Source organism: Stegostoma tigrinum, chromosome 8 (genome assembly GCF_030684315.1).
Source record: "Stegostoma tigrinum isolate sSteTig4 chromosome 8, sSteTig4.hap1, whole genome shotgun sequence".
NCBI lineage: Eukaryota > Metazoa > Chordata > Chondrichthyes > Orectolobiformes > Stegostomatidae > Stegostoma > Stegostoma tigrinum.
In genome coordinates, this window is record NC_081361.1 from 5798633 (window position 1) to 5822057 (window position 23425).

Here is a 23425-nt window from a genome sequence, read left to right on the forward strand (position 1 = left end):
GTGTAAAATGTATTCTGGATCGATTCTGTAAAGTACAACTGGAATGCGGTTTGTTATCAGGAGAAGTAATTGTTGAAGTGGGAAAACGTTCCCTGTTGAGGCAGTCATTTTCCTTCTGGGCAATGTTTTGTCGGGACTAAAGGTAGTAGCTTCACCGATAAAATACAGAATGTCCAAAGGAGGCCCAAGAAACAGAACAATGACAGGAACAGGTTCCTGGTCTCTCTCCTTTGTGTGTGGTAACCAGGGCAATGGTTAAACAAATCCATCAATAAGGGTTGACGTGACACCACAAGCAAGTGAAAGCAGAGCTGAAACTTTCCGAAAGTGTGAAGATAGCCCAGGTGGAGTGTTTGATATGACGTCCCTAATTACAGCAGATCTCAAAAGCAGATCATGAATGAAATAAAAGAACACAGTGAGCTCACAGTGAGTTCAAGGCTGAAGGAGTTGCAGAGTGCTATTATCTTCAGAATGGAGTGCTGCTGAGGAAGTGGAGACCCCCCTCATAGACCCCCAGATGAAGAATAGTCAGTTAGACATCGGCTAGTGGTACCACCAGCTATCGTAGGGAGATATTGTGAGGGGCACATGGCAGGGCACGTGGGGATTTGGAAAACACAGGTGTCCAGAAATACATATTTTACCCAGCCAACATTGTCGAAAGATGTGGTTCAATTTTGTAAAACATGTCATACTTGGCAAGTTGCAGGTAAAAGTGATGAAATCAGCATCCTCAATTCCTCTCCCAGTTTTTGAGGAACCTTTCAGTCATGTACAGGTGTGTCAAGTAATCAGTGTAGTTGAGGAGGGGATGAGAAAAGGAATAAAAGCCAAAGAAAATTGAACAATTCCCAAAGTGAACTTGCAACTATTAGATGAACAAATGCAGAGATATTAAAGAATTCAAAAACTGTATTTGTGTATCTGCTGAAGGATCAACAGGGAGTTAGAATGAGATTGCTCAGAAAACACAAAGAAGTTTGTATCAGGAGTGGTTAAGGTCCTTGGGCCTGTACTCAATGGAATTTTGAAGGACGAAGGGGAATCTCATTGGAACTTGCCGAATCCTGAGAGGCCTGGATAGAGTGGATGTGGAGAAGATGTTTCCACAAGGATGAGAAATGAGGGCCCGAGGGCACAGCTTTGGAGAGAAGGGACAATACATTGGAACTGAGATATGGGGGATTTTCATCAGACAGAGTGATGAATCTGTGGAACTCATTACCACAAACAGCTGTCGAGGCCAAGTCATTGTGTATTTAAGACAGTGATACATCGGTTTGTGATCAGTAAGGGGAATAAGGGTAACGCGGTGAAGGCAGGAGAATTTTAGAAGCAAATCAGCCGGGACTGAATGGCAGAACAGGCTCAATGGCCTAATACTGCTCCTATACACAGTGTTTTAAAGATACACTTGAATGTACCACTTTAGTCAATGATAACATGCGTGCAGGTAATTCAAACCCCAAAAAAAACCATTTTAGTTAAACCCAGAGAAACAGGGCAAAGTAAAAAAGGAAATTCATATGTGTTGCAGAATCAATTGATTGAACTATCAGAGTAATCAGAGTTCTCCTGTTGTATTGATTCCTAAACCAGATAGTTCAATTAGATACTGTGTCGACTGTAAGGAAGTGAATGTAGTCACAAAGATGGATTTACGCCCTATTCCCAGACAAAATGATTACATTGATAGGATTGGTACAGTACCACTTTTATAAAATTGATTTGTTTAGACAATATTGAAAAGTACTTGATGACAAGAAGAACTGTGGAAATTTCTGCACTTTTCACATCTAATGGAGTCTATCAATATCACGTGATGCCATTTAGACTTGAGATTGCTCCAGACACATGTCAGTGAGTTACTGCCAGAATGAACAAGGTCACCCTCCCTCACATTACATTCCATCTGCACGATATTTCTCCAAAGCCCCGCTGTATCTCATATTCAGCAGAATGGAACTTCACTGGGAAAGAGTCGCTTGTAACTGGAATAATGGCACAACTCTGAGGATCACATCAATAACGGTTTTTATTGAATCTTTCATTAGCTCTGTGTTTAGTGACACAATGCCCTGGTTTGGGCTTTGCTGTCTGTACAAACCACCTGCAATGTCGTTGCAGCAATGGTTCACATTGGACAGACTGATGGGCAGAGGGGGTGGGTTGGCCCTGTTGTTGATGTATGATATTCAGTCCCTTGCGAGGGGGGACAAAGAATCAGGAGATGTAGAGTCAGTATGGATAGAGCTGAGAAATTCTAAGGGTAGAAAGACCCTAATGGGAGTTATCTACAGGCCCCCAAATAGTAGTCAGGATATAGGATGCAAGTTGAATCAAGAGTTGAAATTGGCCTATCACAAAGGTGTCACTACAGTTGTTATGGGAGATTTCAACATGCGAGTAGACTGGGAGAATCAAGATGGTACTGGACCCCAAGAAAGGAAGTTTGTGGAGTGCCTCCGAGATGGATTCTTAGAACAGCTTGTACTGGAGCCTACCAGGGAGGAGGCAATTCTGGATCTGGTGTTGTGCAACGAACCGGATTTGATCAGGGACCTCAAAGTAAAGGAGCCATTAGGAGATAGTGACCATAATACGATAAGTTTTAATCTGCAGTTTGAGAGGGAGAAGGGAGAATTGGAAGTATCAGTATTGCAGTTGAATAAAGGGAACTATGGAGCTATGAGGGAGGAGCTGGCCAAAGTTCAATAGTACAATACCCTAGCAGGGATGACAGTCAAATAACAATGACAGGTATTTCTGGATATAATCCAGAAGGTGCAGGATCAGTTCATTCCAAAGAGGAAGAAAGACCCTCAGGGGAGGCAGTGGCGGCCGTGACTGACGAGGGAAATTAAGGACTGTATAAAGATAAAAGAGAAGTATAACATATCAAAGATGAGCGGGATGCTGGAGGACTGGGAAGATTTTAAAGAGCAACAGTGGATAACTAAAAAGGCAATACACAGAGAAAAAATGAGGTATGAAGGGAAACTGGCCAAAAATATAAAGGAGGATAGTAAAAGCTTTTTTAGGTATGTAAAAAGAAAAAAAAAGGTCATGACTAAAATTGGGCCCTTGAAGTCAGAAACGGGTGAATTTATTATGGGGAACAAGGAAATGGCAGAAGAATTGAATAGGTACTTTGTATCGGTCTTCACTAGGGAAGACCCAAGCAATCTCCCAGATGCAATAGTGGTTGAAGGACCTAGGGTAATGGATGAACTGAAGGGAATTTATATTAAGCAGGAAATGGTGTTGGATAGACTGTTAGGTCTAAAGGCAGATAAGTCCCCGGGACCTGATCGTCTGCATCCCAGGGTACTTAAGGATTAGGCTCTGGAAATTGTGGACGCATTGGTAATCATTTTCCAAGGTTCTATAGATTCAGGATCAGTTCGTGGGGACTGGAGGGGGGCTAATGTTGTCCCACTTTTCAAGAAAGGAGGGAGAGAGAAAACAGGAAATGATAGACCTGTTAGCCTGACGTCAGTGGTGGGAAAGATGCTGCAGTCAATTATAAAAGATGAAATTATGACTCATTTGGATAGCAGTAATAGGATAGGTCAGAGTCAGCATGGATTTACAAAGGGGAAATCGTGCTTGACTAATCTTCTGGAATTTTCTGAGGATGTATCTGTGAAGATGGACAAGGGAGAACCAGTGAATGTAATGTACCTGGACTTTCGGAATCCTTTGATAAAGTCCCACATAGGAGATTGGTGAACAAAATTAGGGCACGTGGTATTGGGGGCAAAAATACTGACTTGGATTGAAAATTGCCTGGCTGACAGGAAGCAAAGAGTAGTGATAAATGGGTCTCTTTCGGAATGGCAGGCGGTGACCACTGGGGTACCACTAGGTTCAGTACTGGGAGCGCAGCTGTTTACGATATACATTAGTGAAATAGACGAAGGCATTAAAAGTAATATTAACAAATTTGCTGCAGACACAAAGCTGGGTGGCAGTGAGTAACGTGAGGAGGATGTTATGAGAATACAGGGTGACTTGGACAGCATAGGTGAGTGGATGGATGCATGGCAGATGCAGTTTAATGTGGATAAATGTGTGGTTATCCACTTTGGTGGCAAGAACAGGAAGGCAGATTTCTATCTCAGTGGAGTCAAGTTAGGTGAAGGGGAAGTACAACGAGATCTAGGTGTTCTTGCTCATCAGTCCATGAAAGCAAACAAGCAGGTACAGCAGGCAGTGAAGAAAGCTAATGGCATGCTGGCCTTCATAAAAAGAGGAATTGTGTATAGGAGCAAAGAGGTCCTTCTGCAGCTGTACAGAGCCCTGGTGAGACTGCACCTGGAGTATTGTGTACAGTTTTGGTCTCCAAATTTGAGGAAGGGCATTGTTGCTATTGAGGGAGTGCAGCAGCATAGGTTCACGAGGTTAATTCCTGGAATGGCAGGACTATCATATGTTGAAAGATTGGAGCGACTGAGCTTGTATACACTTGAGTTTAGAAGGGTGAGAGGGGATCTGATTGAGATATATAAGATTATTAAGGGATTGGACACTCTGGAGGCAGGAAGTATGTTCCCGCTGATGGGTGAGTCCAGAACCAGAGGACACAGTTTAAAAATAAGGGGTAGGCCATTTAGAACAGAGTTGAGGAAAAACTTCTTCACCCAGAGAGTGGTGGATATATGGAATGCTCTGCCCCAGAAGGCAGTGGAGGCCAAGTCTCTGGGTACTTTCAAGAAAGAGATAGATAGAGCTCTTAAAGACAGTGAAATCAAGGGTTATGGTAATAAGGCAGGAACAAGGTACTGACTGTGGATGATCAGCCATGATCATAATGAATGGTGGTGAGATGTTAATGTGATAACATCCCATTGATTCCTGTACTTCTATAAATTAAAGTCTTTTATCTGCATTTGATTCCGACACTTCCATAAATTAAAGTCTTTTATCTACCTACACATACGTATGCAGGCACTGCCCTGAAGCTTCCTACCCAGCTAGGAATTCAGTGTGAAACTTTTGTAACTCCTTATCCTCCCACACATTGGTAAGCAGACACTGTCTTAAGCTTCCTGACTGAATAAAATTAGAATTAAACTGTTTCAAATAGGGTTAGGTGGGGAACATTTGTAAAGGTGTGAGACCCCTAAAGCGTGTAACTTCTGTCGTTGACAAAGGGGCCAGGGCACTGACTTTGTTCTAGCCAGACACACTAGCAACTTGAAATCACAATCTGGCCCAATAACAACTTGAAATCGCCTCCTGCCATGAGCAGCCACTCCACTAGCAATTAATATGGTTGTGGCAGGGGTGGGGTGTGAGGGATGTGTTGCGGGAAATGCGGGAGACGCGGTCAAGGGCATTCTCGACCACTGGGGGAAAAGTTGCAGTCCTTGAAGAACTTGGACATCTGGGATGTGTGGGAGTGGAATGCCTCATCCTGGGAGCAGATGTGGCAGAGGCGGAGGAATTGGGAATAGGGGATGTGCTGGAGATGGCCCAGGTGAACTGAAGGTTGGGGTGGAAATTGTTGGTGAAGTGGACGAACTATTCGAGCTCCTCTGGGGAGCAAGAGGTGGCGCTGATACAGTCATCAATGTAACGGAGGAAGAGGTGGGGTTTGGGGCCTGTGTAGGTGCAGAAGAGGGACTGTTCCACGTAACCTACAAAGAGGCAGGCATGGCTGGGGCCCATGCGGGTGCCCATGGCCACTCCGTTTGTTCTGTAGGAAGTGGGAGGAATCGAAAGAGAAGTTGTTGAGGGTGAGGACAAGTTCAGCTAGGCGGATGAGGTGTCGGTGGAGGGGGACTGGTCAGGCCTGTGGGACAGGAAGAAGCAGAGGGCCTTGAGGCCATCTGCATGCGGAATACAGGTGTGTAGGGACTGGATGTTCATGGTGAAAATGAGGTGTTGGGGGCCAGGGAATTGGAAGTTCTGGAGGAGGTGGAGGGCGTGGGTGGTGTCACGGACATAGGTAGGGAGTTCCTGGACCAAAGGAGAGAAAATGGAGTCCAGATAGGTGGAGATGAGTTCAGTGGGGCAGGAACAGGCTGAGACAATGTGTCGACCAGGGCAGGCAGGTTTGTGGATTTTGGGAAGGAGATAGAAACGGGTCGTGCGGGGTTGGGGAACAATGAGGATGGAGGCTGTGGGTAGGATGTCCTCTGAGGTGATGAGGTCATGAATGGTGTTGGAGATGATGGTTTGGTGCTCGGGGATGGGATCATGATCAAGGGGGTGGTATACTATATCCTGGTCTTTTATGTTCTTGATGTAATAATTGTTTGGTATCCTGTCTTTGTCTGTTGTAGTAATTGTTTTATGTATCATGTCATTGTAAATTGTGAAATTGTTTTATATATCATGTCTTTTGTAAAGTATAAAAAGCGGAGATTGGCCGCTGCTCGGGAAGAATTACTTGCGAGGCTCTGCACTCTGTGCCGGGTTAAGTACAATGATTCTCCACAGCTTGTACTTGCTTGGTAATAAAAGAATTTGTGTTTTTCGAAACAGGTCAGTGTCTTGTTATTGCAGCAAGTCCATGAGGGTCTCGGAAAACGAACATGACAGTGGTGCTGGCTCGAAGGGCCGAATGGACTACTCCAGCACCTATTGTCTCTCGTCTATTACTTACTTCGACAAACTTACACTCTAAATATCCTGACATTATTCTTCATGGGATTCACTGGAACTGGCTCAGATCAGACTCCCAGCAAAACAAATGCAGGGAGGGATGGACATGAGAGACAGAGAGAGAGGGAGAGAAAGAAGCTTAGAGATACAGTGATGGTGTTCAAGGAGGTTTGTATCTGAGATGAATGGTGCTCTGGCTGGAGACTGCTCTGGACGAGTGAACCCTCGACAGCAAACACTGTGCCCTGGCTGATCCTTTCCCTACAGTAAACATCATCATTGGACCCGATATCAGATAGGAACAGGCTCACTCCAGATCTTTGGGGATCTCAGGTCTGGTTTTCGGAATGAGCCAGAATGTTGGGTCTGAGAGGGGAATCTCTTCCAGAATCGGAAAAATGGAACAATGAGAATCCAATCAGATGGAGACTAGTCCAGGAGGGAGTGAGGCAACGGGTGTCAGTGCTGGGGGAACAGTAAACCAGCTCATGTTGCCCAAGAAGCCGAATGGGCAGTTTCTGGTTAGAAACTGAAGCTTCTGCAGCTTCTCAATGTTTCCAGCTCCATCATTAAATCAGGAGCAGTTTCAACAAAGGGACTCCATTTCTCGTCAACACACACTCACACCATCATCAGAACAGAAGGAACAGGGACAGCAGGAGGCCATTCAGCCCTTTCAACCTGCTCCAATAAACTTCAGGGAATAATGTCTGAGGCCACTTAAACTCTCCTCATCGCAAATCCCCTCATCCCAGGAATGAGCCTCGTGAATCTTTGCACTCCTTCAAAGGTCAATCTATCCTGGAGATAAACTGAAACAGGACAAGTGCTCCTGGTGTAGCCTCACTAAGGTTCTATATAATTAGAATAAGTCTCCTTCCCTTGGACATGACCAGCAGATAGCTGTCAGTCACTCGTTCCCTCTCCCTCTTTCTCCATCGCTCCTTTTTTTTCACTCCTTTTCTCTTTGTTTCTCTCTCACTTTCTCACACCTTTTCCCTCTCACTGCCTCTCCCTCTCCATATCCTTCTGTCTGCCTCTCTGTGTCCCTCTTCACAGCTCTTCTTATCCATCACTCCCTACTGTCTCCCTTTCTCTATCACTCTCTGTCTGCCTCTCCCTTTCTTTGACTCTCACTTGGTCTACCTCTCACTCTCCTTTCCCTCAATATCAATGTAATAAGTGAATTTGACCGGGGAAGGCAGTAGATGTGGTTTATTTGTACTTTCAGAAGGCTTTTGACAAACTCCACAGAACAGATTAGTGCATGAAATTAGGATTCAAGGGACTGGGGACAATGTACTGACAGGGCTTGAAAACAGATTGGCAGACAGGAAACAAAGAGCAGAAATAAATGGGCCTTTTTCTGAAAGGGTGCCGCAGCTATTCACAATATATGTTCATGATTCAGATGAGGGAACTTAAGAATAATAGCCCCATGATTGCAGATAACACAAAGCTGGGTGGTGGGTGAGCTGTGAGGACAATGCAGAGATGCTTCAGTGTGACTTGGACAAGGTGAGTGAGGGGCAGAAGAAGTGCAATATGGATACATGCGAGATTATCCAGTTTAGTTACAAAAACAGGAAGGCAGATTATTATCAGAATGGTGATAGATTGGGAATGGGGAGGTGCAATGCGGACATGGGTGTCAACATACAGCAGTCACTGTAAGCATGCAGGTGCAGAAGGTGGTGAAGAAGGTAAATGGTATGTTGGTCTTCATTCTGAGAGGACTGGATTTTAGGAGCAGGGATGTCTTGCTGCAAATGTACAGGGCTTTCGTGAGATCACACCTGGAGCATTCAATCCCAAACTGGCTCAGGGACAGGAGACACAGGGTGGGTGCACAAAACTGTTTGAGTGACTGGATCCAGTGTGCCGCAGCATACCCCAGGGATCAGTGCTGGGTCCCTAATTGTTTGTGATATATACAAACAATGTAGATGAGAATGTGAGAGGTGAGGGGTGAGGTTCTGATAACCAGGCTTATAGATTACACAACGATTTGTGGATGGTTGACAGTGAGGAAGAAGGTTTTCAGTTCCAGGAGGGTATAACCGGATCGGTCAGATGGGCAGATCAGATGCGGATGGAATTTAATCTTGATAAATGTGAGGTGATGCACTTTTGAAGGTATAACAGGTTTTTAGGATCATTATGAAGGGGAAATGGGACACTTACCTTCACCATTTCAGGTTTGGACTACAAGAGCAGGGAGGTTATGGTGGAGCTGTACAGAACTTTGGTGAGGCCATAGCTGGAGCACTGCGTGCACCACACTATATGAAGGATGTGGCTGTAGTGGAGGAGGTGCAGAGGAAATTCACCAGAATGTTGCCTGACATGGAGCATTTCAGATGTAAAGTGAGGCTGGGTAAGGTCAAGTTGATTCGTTTGGAGCAGGGAAGATGGAGGGGGGTGCTGATCAAGGGGTATATGGTTATGAGGGGAATGGACAGGGTGGATAGAAAGCAGCTGTTCCCCTTCGTCAGAGAGTCAGTAACAAGTTGGCACACATTCAATGTGGAAGGCAGGAGCTTTAGAGGGGAGTTGAGGAGCAGGGTTTCACCCAGAGGGAGGTTGGGTTTGGAATGCATTGCCTGGGAGAGTAGTTGAGGTTAGAAACCTCACATCTCTAAAAAAGTTTCAGCAACAGTAGGAACTGCAGATGCTGGAGAATCTGAGACAACAAGGTGTAGAGCTGAATGAACACAGCAGGCCAAGCAGCATCAGAGGAGCTGGAAAGCTGACGTATCGGGCCCAGACCCTTCTTCAGAAATGGGGGAGGGGAAGGGGATTTCTGAAACAAATAGGGAGAGAGGGGGAGGGGGATAGAAGATGGATAGAGGAGAAGATGGGGAGTTACCTACACCCACCTTTACTGGCTCCATCCCTGCATCTTGGACCTGTCTAAATCCTTTCCACTTATCTTCTCCTCTATCCACCTTCTATCTGCCTCCCCCCTCTCGCTATTTATTTCAGAACCTCATTCCCCTCCCCCATTTTTGAAGAAGGGTCTAGACCCGAAACGTCAGCTTTTCCTGCTCCTATGATGCTGCTTGGCCAGCTGTGTTCCTCCAGCTCTTCACTTTGTTATCTCAGCCATCAAAAAGTACTTGGATGAATACTTAAAATGTCATAATATTCAAAGCTATGAGCCTTGTGACAGAAAGTGGGATGAGCGTAGGTTTAGTGCAGTTTGCCTAGCACAGATGCAATGGGCCGAAGGGCCTCTTCTGTGCTGTGTGATTTTATGATTCTATAGTGTACAGTTTCGGTCTTCTTACCTGAGGAAGGATGTTCTGACTGTGGAGGGAGGGCAACGAAGGTTTACCAGACCGATTCCTGGGATGACAGCACTTACATCTGATGGTAAACTGTATCGGTTAGGACTATATTGGCTGGAGTTTAGAAGATTGAGGAGAATCACATTGACACTGGTAAAATTCTAACAGAAGAAGGCAGGTTAAACACAAGAATCTAGGGAAGCAGCAGACAATGCTCAAGGAGAGGGATAGAGCTGAAGAGGAAGGCTTTGGTCTTACCAATGAGTTTCCCAGTGAGCCTGGCCCCCCAGTTCTGACTGCTCTTAGCTGCTGTGATTGTCACTGATTGGACACTTATTCTTAGAGATTCTGACCACAGCAGAAAGTCCCAGTGTAAAAAATAACTGCATAGCTTGTCAGATCGCACGGTTGAAACTTCACCAACAGAGGAAGTGAAAGCAGGAGCTCAGAGCAGCTGATGTTTGTTACTGAGATGCGAGAAAACTGTGAACCGTCTGCACAATCGTATAGCACAGGAGGAGGCTATACAGCCCATTGTGTTTGTGCGTGACCCAATTAGTCCCACTGCCCTCTCCCTTACCACAACACAACAAATCTTTCCTTTTCAGCTCAATCTCCAATTCCCTCTTGTAGACCTGAGTCCACAGAGCAAGACTGCCCCTAACCTGGGCTCCAAACTGGCATCTCATTCATTCATTTATTGGGAGACAAACTACCTGGGCTGGGAAATGGAGCTCAGGACCCTGAACATTCTCTCTCTCCTCCTGAGGGATAGTTCCATGGACTCTGACAGGATGTTCCTATATTTCTCACTTCCCTGTTCTGTGTATGCAACTGTCAGCAGGACATTCAACTGCAGCAGCCATCATCACTTTAACCAATTCTGACAACATCCACTCTCCATAACTGAGTTTGAGTTATAAGGAGATGTTGGATAGGCTGGGACATTTTTCACTGAAGTGTAGGAGGTTGAGAGGTGACCTTATAGAGGATTACAAAAGGGTGGTATAGATAAGGTGAATGGCACATGTCTTTTCCCTCGGGTGGGACATTTCTCAACTGGGGGCATATTTTTAAGGTGAGAGGAGAATGGCTTATAAAAGACACCAGGGGCAAGTTTTATTTCCACATAGAGTGGTTTGTGTGTGTGATGAACTTTTCAGAGGAAGTGGTGGTTGTGGATATAAGGATTAATAGGCATTTGGGTAAGTTCATGAAAAAGAAATGTTTGGATGGATATGGGCCAATCACAGTCAGGTTGGATTAGTTTAGTTTGGGAATGTGGTCAGTGTGGATTGGTTGGACCGAAGGGTCTGCTTCTGTGCTGTGTGACTCTATGACTCTAGAACTGAAACTCTCCAGCCCAGGCAACATCCTGGTAAATCTCCTCTGCATCGTCTGCAGTGATACCACACCTCTCCTGTAATGTGGATTCTTGAACTGCACACAATACTCTCGCTATGGCCTAATTGACTGATTAAACAGATCCAGCATAACCTGTCTGTTCTCAAATTCCATACCTCGGCTAATCAAGGTAAGCATCCAAAACACCTTCTTAACCATTTTACTTGCCTACCCTGACACTCTGAGGGGCTGGTGTACCTGCACACCTGACCCTCGGTGCTTCCCAGATTCCTACCGTCCACCATGTATGCCCTTGCCTTATTGGTCCTGCCCAAATGCAAGACCTCACATTTATCCAGATTGAATTCCTTTTGCCCCTGATCAGCCCATCAATCCAGTCCATCTCTATACTACAGTAATCCGAGTCCCTCTCTTCATGATTTACCACTCACCAATTTTGTGCCATCTATGATCCTACTGATCACCCTTTATACATTCAAAACTAAATCTTTGACGTTAGCTACTGGCCAACAAGAGCCCAAATATTGACTCCTGTGGTACCCCCACTGGATGCAGATTTCCAGTGAGAAAAATACACCTCAACAATCATCCACTGCTTCCCTGAACTCAGCAAATTCTGCATCCAATTTGTCAAATTTCCATGGAGACAGAGAAAGAGAGAGAGAGAAAGAGACAGAGAGAGAAGAAAGTCAGAGAGTAGAAGTGAGCATGAAAGCAGAATTTGTGTCAGAACGGTGATTATGAGGGATTTGGAGAGGTGATGGCACTTAATTGTGAGACCATTAATCGAGTATACCAGGAACGTTGTCAGGAACATATTCTGTCACAGTAGATGGTGGAATTTGAAATTCACATAAAACAAATCTGGAATTAAGAGTCTCATGCTGAACATAAATCATCACAAAAATCATCAATTCACAAATGCCGTTTTGGGAGGGAAAATGCCTTTCTTATCTGGTCTGGGCTACATGTGTCTGCACACACACAGTAATGTGGTTGGCTCTTTACTGCCTTTGAGCAACCAAGATTGGGCAATGAATCCTAGTTCAGCTAGTAATGCCAAAAGCTGAAGATAAGAAAAAGTTTTAAAAATCAATAAGAGAGGCAGTGAGTGAGAGAGAGAGAGAGAGAGAGAGTGTGTGTGTGTGTGTGTGTGTGTGTGTGTTTGTGTGTGTGAGAGAGAGAGAGACAGCGAGAGAGAGAGAGAGAGAGAAGAGGAAGCGTGAAGGGCTGACGTGGCTCTCTCTCTGCTTGATGCCATTTACATACTGAGGAACAGCCAGTGAGATTCTCACAGGCTGCATCTTTATAAAGCAGGGCAAAGTGAAGAAAGAGTTTATCAGGAACCAGGCACTGGGACAGGAGCATACACCATGATTTCACACATACAACTGATCTGGCCTCTGGCATTCTGCGTCGCAGGTACAAATCTCTCTCCTCCCACCTTGAATCTTTAGTTGCTCTCCATTTCACTCCAATTCCGCTGACTTGTGATTGAAGGGAAAATGCTGAAACCAGAGGAATGCACAGTGTCTCCAACAACCTCTCATTTGACAGGCTCTTTCTGTGACAGTACTGACTTCACTGTGTTTCTCTCTGACCCCTCAGGTATCAGTGGGGACATCACCATGAGCCAGTCTCCCCCAGTGCTGTCAGTGGGACTGGGTCAGACCGCAACCATCACCTGTACGGCCAGCCAAAGCATTGGCAATAACATTGCTTGGTACCAGCAGCGAGAAGGACAGAAACCCTCTCTCCTGATCTATGAAGCAACAGATCGATTCACAGGAATCTCCGAGCGATTCAGTGGCAGTGGATCAGGGACTAGTTTCACCCTGACAATCAGCAATGTTCAGAATGAGGATGTCACTGACTATTACTGTCAGCAGTATCAGAGCTATGCCTACACAGTGATACAGAGCTGCACAGAAACCTCAATCTACACAGCACCACTCCCTGCACTGACATATCCCACATTTGCATAAAAATGAAACTGAACAAATGACCCCATTCCAGAATTGACACTGCCCACTGTAGTGTCCACCGCTCACTCAAGGCCTCACATTTCCCTCTTACACTCCTTGGCCACATGTGAAGAGCAGCTGTGAGATTTAACATCGGAAATAATGTTCAAAACTCACCCGATCCCAGCTGGGCACAAGCCAGAGAGGGAGGGGGTGAAGATAGAGACAGAGAGAGAAACAGAATGAGAAAAACAAAGAGTGAAAAAGACACAAGTGAATGAGAGACAGAGACAGAGAAAGAGAGAGAGAGAGAGACAGGATGAGGGAGATGGGCAGAATGAGAGAGAGAGAGAGAGAGTGAGAGAGGAAGGGAGAGAGAAGGAGACAGGGAGCGGGAGAGGAGGAGTGTGCATGAGAGAGAGAAAGACAGGAAGATTGAGTGAGAGACAGGGAGAGGGTGAGAGTGACAGAGGGAAAAGAGAGCAGAGGTTTATGTACAGCATATGTACTGGGAGCTCTCACTGTGGCTTACGTTCGGTAAAGGAACCAAGCTCAGACTGAGTAAGTAAACCACAATACTCCAATATTAATCCTTTTGAATACTGAAACTTTCTAAAACAAAAATGCTGAATTGTTGAACGTGCTTGTGGGGAGCTGCAGTGAAGGAAATGGTTGATTGCAGAGCACTGTGTCTAACAAGGGACCAGGCTGTATTTCTTTAGTTCCATTGCCCCCTTTAATCAGCAAGATATAAGTCAGTAGGTTTTACTCACCCTGTGGAGGAGCTGTGTCCATTTTCAGTCTGTGGTCACATTCCTGCAGCGTGGAGTGAAATCAGTGAGTAGCCTCCTGCCAGGCTCAGTGTGACGGACACGGACAGATTTTGATGTGAGCTCTGGCTCCCTGTCCCAGTTTCTGATCTCACTGACCCCAGCAGCTGCAGCAGCACTGTGAGGCACCAACCTCCCACCTCCCCAAGCTTCACCTCTGCTTAATCACACACTCACTGAATTGTTACAGTGCACAGGGAGGCCATTCTGCCCATCCTGTCTGGACCGGCTCTCTGAATGAACAATTCACTGAGTGTCATTCTCCTGCCTTCTCCCTGACACTCTGCACATTGTTCCTTTTCAAATAACAGTCTCATTCCCTTTGGAACATTTGAATTGAAGCTGCCTCCACCACACTCTCAGGCAGTGCATCCCACACCTTAACCACTCGCTGGGTGAAAATGTTTTTCCTCATCTCGCTTCTGCTTACTTTACCAAATCCTTTCAACCTGTGGCATTTGGTTGTCAATCCTGTCGTGATTAGGAACATTTTCTCCCAACTTCGTGTTTCCAAAACTCTCCTGATTGTTAATTTTTCACTCAAACTCCCCTCAGCCTTGCCTTTTTCAAAGATGGCATTCCTAATATCTTCAGTCTATCTTCACAATTCACATTATTCATCCTCAAAACTTTATTGGGATTATCCTTTTCCATCTCTGGAAAATAATCACATCCTTCCTGAAATATTCATCTTATCTACGCCCCCGAGTTCCATTTGTTTCCACTTGGTCCATAATCCTCTAATCCTTTCATATTCCCCCATCCAAATGACTTTTGTCGTTGTAGGCACCTCAAAACTTCCTTCAAATTCTTGTTCCATTTACCAACCACCCACTGTGTGTAAATATTCCCCCACAGGTCATTTTTCAGTCTGACCCCTCTCACTTTAAATCTATGATCTCCAGTTTGAACTCCCTGTCTCATGAGAAAAGACCTTGGCTATTCACCTATCTATACCCCTCATGATTTTATAGGCCTCTTTCAGGTCTCTCCTCAGCCTCCTATGCTCCAGTGTTAAATGTCCAGTTTCTCCTAATTACACAGTCTTGGAAACAACCTTGTAAATCCTTGTTGTGCCATTCCCAGATAAATAACATTACTGTTGTAGGGCACCCGGAATTGTAGACAGTACGCCAAATGTGGTCTCACCTATGTCTTGTACAGTTACAGTACCAACTCCTGTACTCAATGCTCTGACCGATGTTGGCAATGTGCCCAAAGCCTTCTTCACCACTACATCCACCTGTGATGCCACTTTAAGGCAACTATGTACCTGCATCCCTAGGTGTCCCAGTTCAACAACACTCCCCGGGACTACACCATTAATTGTGTAAGTCCTACCCTGGTTTGTCAAAGCAAACCTTGCATTTATCTGAACCAAACTTGATCTGCCATCCCTCGGCCCACTGGCCCTGCTGATCAAGATCCCATTGCACTCTCAGAAAACTTCTTCACTGTTTACTCTGCCACCAAGTTTGTTGCCATCCACAAACTTACTAACCATACCTCCTATATTCTCATCCAAATCATTCATACAAATGATGAAAAACAGTGGACCCAGAAATGATCATTGCAGCCCTCTGCTGGGCACAGGCTTCCAATCTGAACAGCACACTTCTACCACCACCCTCTGGCTCCTACTGTCAAGCCAACTTTATATCCAATTGGCCAGCTCACCTTGATCCGTGTGATTTAACAGGCAGGACGTTGTTGAAAGCCTTGATAAGGTCCATATAGACCACATCTATCACTCTGCTTTCATCTATCTTCTTGGTCATCTTTTCAAATACTCAATCAAATTCGTGAGACACGATTTCCCATGCACAAAGCCATCTGGAGTATCCTTACTCAATCCTTGCCTTTCCTATCTCACAAAACCCCTCCACCCACGACTGATGTCATTCTCACCTGCCTAAATTTCACTGGGTTTTCTTTGCATCCTTTCTTCAATAATGGCACAACATTTGCCACCTTCCAGTCTTTTGACACCTCACCGATGGCTGTTGATGATCATTGCAAAGGGCCCTGTAATCTCTTTCCCAGCTTCCCAAAAAGTCCTGGAATAGACCAGTTCAGGTCCTGGGGATTTATCTTTGTTTGTTCCTTCTAAGACCACATTATAGCACCTTTTCGATAATGTAGACTGTTTGAAGATATCATCATTTATGTCCTGAATTTCCTAAGCTTTCATGTCTCTCCCAACAGTGAATACTGATGTAAAATATGTGTTTAGTCACCAATCCATCTCCTGTTTAAAAAAATGTGAAAATTTCCAACTGTAAGATATTTGGAGATGATCCAAGGGATTTGATCCATGTTCATGACTTCACTCTAGATTTTCCTTTGCCCTTTTCCATTGTCTCCCAAGCCTCGTGATACAATGATCACTCTTCCCTAAATGTCCTCTCACTGACTCCTGATTTAATTGGGCCTCCTCATTCCTAAGATCCAGGTCTCGCAGAGCCTCCTTTTACATTGGACAGTAAATACACGACCGGAGAAAATTCACCTGAACACACACTCACAACTCTGGCCCCTCTCTGCCCCTCAAACTGCTGCTATCCCTGAGTATATTCAGTGAATTAAAGCCGCATATTAAAAAGCTCCTACAATGTTTGCACCTCTCTGTAAATTCCTTGCAGATTTGTTCCTTCTCATTGTTCGGTGACTTATAGACTGCACTGAGCAATCTGATTGCACATTTTTTCTTCCTTATCTCAAGCCAAATCAATTCTAATCCTTGAACCCTCTGGGGCATCCTCTTTCTCCACTTTACATGGATTTCCTTAACCAATCCCAAAACTGCCCTCTCCCTTTTCCTTTTTTCCCATCTTTCCTGAACCCTTTGTATGCAAGAATATTTAACACCCTGTCCTGCCCTTCTTTGAGACCCATCTCTTAGAGCCACAACATCAGATCCGCACTTGGACATCTGAGTCTGTATCTCTCCAATCTAATTCTCCAGACTCCATGCTGTCATATACATGCACAGTGACCATGATTTAAACTTTATTACTCTTGCCATTGCTCTGACATTTCCTAATTGGTTACAATTTTAACTCTGGTGCTATCTGTCTCTCCCAGGAATCAGTGGACCTTGGCGTTCCTCTCTAATATTCCCTCCTGGTTCCCACAGCTCTACCAAGTTTAAATCCTCTCAAATAGCACTAGTAAACCACCGCAGAAGGAAATCAACCCCAGCTCTGTTCAGGAGCAATTTGTCTGGTCTGTCCAGCTCCTATCTCCCCCAGAGCCTGCCCCAATACCCAAATAATCCAAAGCCCTCCATCCTGGGCCCTCTTTCCAGCCCCACATTCAACTCTCTTACTCTCTTCTTCCTATCCTCACTTGTGCGCGGCACTGGGATTAATTGAAGACTTCAGCTGTGCAACCCAGTGATTCTTCCTTTTGAGCTCCTGCTGCTAATTCCCTGCCAAGCTCTGCAAATTCTGACTGAAGGACCACATCCCTTTTCTCCCTCTGTCACTGGCACCGATGTAGATCACAACTGCTGACTGTGCCACCTCTCCCTCAGGGTGCTCTGCAGCTGCTCAGTGACATCCTTGACCCTGGCACCAGGGAGACAACACACCATCCTGGATTCACATCTGCAGCGACAGAAATACCTATCGATTGCTCTTGCTCTCGAATCTCCTCTCACTATTGCTCTTCCAGTCTTCCTTGTGTCCCCGCCACTCCCATACAGCTGAACCACCTGTGGTGTCCGGGGCTTGGCTCTGGCTCCACTCCCCAGATGAACCATCATTCCCAACAGGATTCCAACTGCTGTCACTGACCACACTTCCTTTATTCATCGTATTCCAGGAGCTGGGAAACATCCTGAAATTCCCACATGTAACAGGATGCAGACTCTCTCCACCTCCTGGTTATCTCTTGGCAAAGTTTTGCTGACAGACAGCTACAGCAGGGCTCACAATCCAGTGCTTTCAGTGTTCCAGGGTTTTTTGGGAAACTCCCATTTGTTTTCTCTTTGGGTCGAGTTCGGGCCAATATTTATCCCTGATCCAACATCCCCAAAGAAGGCGTCTTGGTCCCATTGCAGCTTGTGGGATCTTACTTTGTACAAAGTAGCTGCCAAATTCCTGCCATTACAAGGGAGACTGGTTTTCAACCAAGTCCCTGACTGTCTGTAAAAGTCTTTGGGACAGTCTGAGGTGTGAAATGCTTAGTTGTAATCCAAGTCTTTCCTACTTTTGGATAACTTCCCCTCCAACCCCGGGTCCCCACCCCGTCGACTCCCCATCATCTGCTTATCATCTCTCTCCTGAAGGCACTGTCTCCGGCTGGGAAACAGCTCCAGCCTCCACAAGTGGCCTCATTCCTCCAAGTGTGAGCCAGGAGTTGGGGGTGCATGGCAGGCTATTGGACCAGGAGGTGTCAGCAAGACATCAGCAGGGAGCACTGTCACATCAGAATCACAATATTATGTCCTCATGTCGCACTCCAGCAAATGCAGGCTCGGTGGATTAGCCATGGGAAATGTTGGGTTACAGAGATAGGGTGGGGGCAGGTGTGTCTGGATGGAATGGTCTTCAGAGTGTCAGCATTCACAGGTTGGGCGTTTTACAGATCCTGCGATACTGCAATTATATGACTTGACCACATCATCCAGGCTGAGAGTGCAGTGCAGTACTGAGGAATGGTCTTTCAGATAACTTAATGTCTGCTCTCACAGGGAGCGGTAAAAAATACCGTGGAACTATTAGAAGAAGAGCAGATAAGTTCCCCCTGGTATCCTGGTTAATATTTATCACCAAATAAACATCACTAAAAATCTGATTCTCTGCTCATTATCAGTCTGTTCACTGGGATCATGCTGTGCACAATCAGCATTGAGGTACAGAAGTCATCCTTAGCATCAGGAACACCATCAAACAGAGCCCTGTTTACCCTGCTCCATCCTTCTTACAGACATATGGGATCTGGTCCCAAGTTTGGGAGAGATGTCTCACAGATGAGTCAAGTTACAGCCTGACACAGTCATACTCACAGTAGTGGGCTTTGCAGGCAATGTCCTAGACACCACCATCACCACCCCTGGGTATGTCCTCTTACACCAGTTGGACAGACCCAGAAAGGGCAGCGCACAGTGGTATACAGTCAGGAAGAAGTGACCTTGGAGTCATCGACATTGGCTCTGGACCTCAGGAAGCCTCATGGCATCAGGTCAAACATGTGCAAGGAAACCAGCGAGTCTCACATCAGTGTTCAGAAGTTGATGGGAGAAAATTTTGAAGTTAGAATGAATCTCCATTTCAGGGGTAGTCAGCACGGCTTTGTCAGAGGGAGGCCATGGCCAACAAATCTGGTGAGATTTTGTTGAGGAGGTGAATAGGTGTGCAGGTGAGGGTGGCGCAGTTGGTGTAGTTAAATGGATTTCAGGAAGACCTTTGACAAGTTCCCACATGGGAGGTGGATGAAGGAGAGAATGGCCCATGGGATCCAGGGTAACTTGGCAATTTGGATAGTTTCGGGGGTGGGGCTTAGATTAGTTCACAGGTCGGTGCAACATCGAGGGCCGAAGGGCGTGTTCTGCGTTGTATTGTCCTATGTTCTATGTTCTAAAACTGACTTTGAGTCAGGTAACAGAGAATGATGGGAGAAGGCTGCGTGTGTGACTGGGCAGTGGGATAGCTCAGTGATCAGTGCTGACTCCCTCACTGTGATATACAGGAACAATGTTGATGAGAACAGGTGAGGTGAGGATCAATGAGTTTGTGGATGACATGAAGATTGGCTGGAAGGTCGATTGTGAGGAAGAAGGTTTTATGTTCCAGGATATAACCAGATTTGTCAGATGGGCAGGTCAGAGGCAGCTGGAATGTAAGCCTGATAAATGTGAGGTGATGCACTTTGGAGGAAGTAACAAGACAAGGGACTACTCAATGAATCAGAGATAATGGGAACTGCAGATGCTGGAGATTCCAAGATAATAAAATGGGAGGCTGGATGAACACAGCAGGCCAAGCAGCATCTCAGGAGCACAAAAGCTGACGTTTCGGGCCTAGACCCTTCATGAAGGGTCTAGGCCCGAAACGTCAGCTTTTGTGCTCCTGAGATGCTGCTTGGCCTGCTGTGTTCATCCAGCCTCCCATTTTATTACTACTCAATGAATGGCAGGAAACTGGGAATCTCAGAGGAACAGCAGGATCTTGGGATGTTTGTCCACAGATCCCTGAAAGTGCCAGAGGAAGTCAATCAGGCAGTTATGAAGGCATACTGGACACCTGTCTTTATCATTTCAGATATAGATTATCTGAAGGTATGGGAAGGATATGGTGGAGTTGTACAGGACATTGGTTAGGCCACAGCTGGGCACTGTGTGCAGTTCTGGTCACCACACTATAGGAAGGATGTGAATGTACTGGAGGGGGTGCAGCGGAGATTCACCAGGATGTTGCCCACGATGGAGCGTTTCAGTGACGAAGGGGGACTAGATAAGCTCACGTTGTTTTCTTTGGAGCAGAGAAGGTTGAGGCTGTTTCACCCAGTGCTGGGGAAGTGGAATACACTGCCTGGGAGGGGAGCAGGTGGGTAATTTCACAGGCATTCGAATGTACTTGGATGAGCCCCTGAAATATCCCAACATTCAATGTTATGGGCCCAGTTCAAGAAAGGGGGCAGAGAGCAGACTTAGTGCAGCATTCATGGTGCAGACTTGATAGGGCGAATGGCCTCTTCAGTACAGTATGATTCTGTGAAAACTCCCACTGATTAGCACGTACTGCCCGCCCTTGGATGAAAAATCAGAATCTCCTCCAGGTTGAACAGCACTTGGAGGAAGCACTGAGAGTGGTGAGGGCACAGAATGCACTCTGGGTGGGGAATTTCAATGTCCTCCATCAACAAGGAATTTTAATAAACATTAATTCTTTTGTTAGGTTTGTTCAGTATTGGCTGCAAATGTTCAAACAGATTGTTGTGCAACTGAATGTTTGGAAAGTTAAAATCTTTTGAATGGTAGGGATTAAAATTGCTTCTGTTGTCTTTCAGGCCGTGACAGGTCTCAGCCCAAGCTGACCCTGCTGCCCCCCTCCCCGGAGCAGGTTCAGACCAAGGGCACTGCCACCCTGGTGTGCCTCGCCAATCACTTCTATCCTGATGAGCTGGTGGTGCAGTGGAAGAAGGATGGTGCAATCATTTCAGACGGGGTTCAGACCAGCAACTACTTGCTAGCTTCGGACAGCACCTACAGTGTCAGCAGCCTGCTGACCCTCTCTGGCTCTGACTGGGAGTCCAACGCTCGCTTCTCCTGTGCCCTGACCCACGTCACCCTCCCCTCTCCCCTCAGCAAGACCATCAGGAGATCAGAATGTGTGTAGTGTGTTTGAGACAGTCCACAGAGGGGACACAACTTTAAATAGAACAGGGCTGAGCTGGCAGGACAAAGGTCATTGTCAGTACAGAATTTCAACTCTCTTCCTTCTCGCGACTGGTTTGGAGACCCTTCTGAGGTTCAGGGGTTAAGACAGGTCATTGGGGCAGTGTAGAGGGTGCTTTACTCTGTTTCTCACCCCATGCTGTCCCTGTCCTGGAAGTGTTTGATGGAGACAGTGTTGAGGTGTGATGCCAAGTAAAATCTCTCAAAGTTGCTGAAGACTGCCAGCTGTACAAAAATCTCTGATGAAGGGTCTAGGTCCGAAACGTCAGCTTTTGTGCTCCTGAGATGCTGCTTGGACTGCTGTGTTCATCTAGCTTCACACTTTGTTATCTTGAACCTCAGAAGTCTGTGCTTCAGTAAGCCAGAACTCCTTCCTGCTCAGCTGCCAGTTCCAATTTAAAGTTTTGTCACAGCTTAAAATGACACAACTCTAATGTTATTGAGAAAATCTCCTCAAGTGTTTTCCTCAAGCTCCATTATGGCTGTGAATTTGTGCACTTCCTCTGTCTGGGCTGTTAATTGCAGTCTTTTTTTGTCAATGTCAATCTGGAAAATGGAATAAAGATGAAGAAGATTCAGTCTCTGTCTGGTGTAGGGTTTGGAAATGAGCTATCCCTCTCTTAGCTGATTGGCTGGGTGAACTTTCAAACAATGACACTTCACTGTAGTCTGGATTGAGAGCCTTTGATCTGGAATCTGTTGAGTTTACAAGATTCCAAACTGATCACAATCTGAAAGCTGCTGGGACTCAATCATTGCAATCTGAGATATTAACTCTTCACTGTGTTGGTGAAGACCCACCAGCTGGGATTGCACTGTGCAGTGTCTGCTATCAAACACCTGAAATAAGCTTTGGCCAATCACAGACTCCGGAGGCTGAAATCGTAACATTACTTTCTTCCACATATGCCTTTTCCTCACAGTGACAGCTCAAAACTGAACTGAGTGAGGTCTAAGTTCAGAGACAGGATCAGTCAGGATCCCACAGTAAACACGACACCATGTGAGTGTGTCTGTTACGTGCTGCTGTCTGTGGGTGTGTATCTCAGCTTTACAGCACGTCATCGCTCCTTGAGTCTGATATCAGTGTAAAACCCTGTTGGTGATTTCAGATTTGTTTTGAGGAGGGGAATGGAGGGAGTGTGGTGTGTCAGAACAAGTTGTGATCATTTCCTGGCCCCCATTCCCATATTACATAAAAAACCTGGAATAACGGGATGTTATGATCGATATGCCTATCACTGAGATTGACAGGGCAGAGTTCAGTCACTTACTGTTGATCCAACTTCTGACCAGAATGTGGCCACTTTAACACCAATCGAATAGTTTGAAGTGAAAGGGAATGAATTGGGGTCTTCCTGTATATTTACACTGGTCTGTCTGACTGCCCCTCATCCTTCCCAGTGTCTGGAGGATAAACCCAATCACCATTTTAAACCAATCAGATTCCCAAACAACAACAGCTGCCAATGAAAATGACAAGAAGGTGCTGATTATAAAATCTAATCTTTCTTGTTAGACAAGGTACAGACCAACAATCGGTAAGGTGAGATTGCATTATGAGGAAGTACTTTATGCAGAGCTGGTGATCACCCTGTGAGACCTCAATGCCACAATTAACAACAAATGCTGTTTGAGATCAGAGTGAGGGGACAGGAGGGTCACCCAGTGTTTGTCAATGACTCTAAAACAATACACTTTAGGGCAGAACATGAGAGAGACCTCTTCGCTCATTCTCTCTGCAGATTATGACTGTTCCCATTCAGCTCCATATGGGTGTGTGCTGTGCTGGTTAATGAGTTAGACTGCAGTGATCCTGCCCTCTGTATACTCATGTCACTGAGAGAGGGATATGAGGCTGTGTTTCTGGGATTCATTCATGGGATATGGACATCAGTGTCCGGGCCCAGCATTTATTGCCCACACCCAGTTGTTCCGGAGAAAGAGGGTGAGCTGCAA

General features: G+C 45.7%; 2 gene segments (V, D, J or C); one reads left to right on the forward strand and one right to left on the reverse strand.

The window, feature by feature from the left end:
* LOC125456582 (immunoglobulin kappa constant-like) overlaps positions 1 to 14153 on the reverse strand; it is a 45394-nt gene extending 31241 nt beyond the window's left edge. The window contains 1 exon segment of the C gene segment in view: positions 14008 to 14153. Within this exon segment, the coding sequence occupies positions 14008 to 14029 (22 nt within the window).
* LOC125456581 (Ig kappa chain V region Mem5-like) lies at positions 12559 to 22044 on the forward strand. The segment is given in 4 exon segments: positions 12559 to 12692; positions 12879 to 13176; positions 13764 to 13795; positions 21079 to 22044. Coding segments are annotated over 4 exon segments (708 nt in total).
* The last annotated feature ends 1381 nt before the right edge of the window (positions 22045 to 23425 follow it).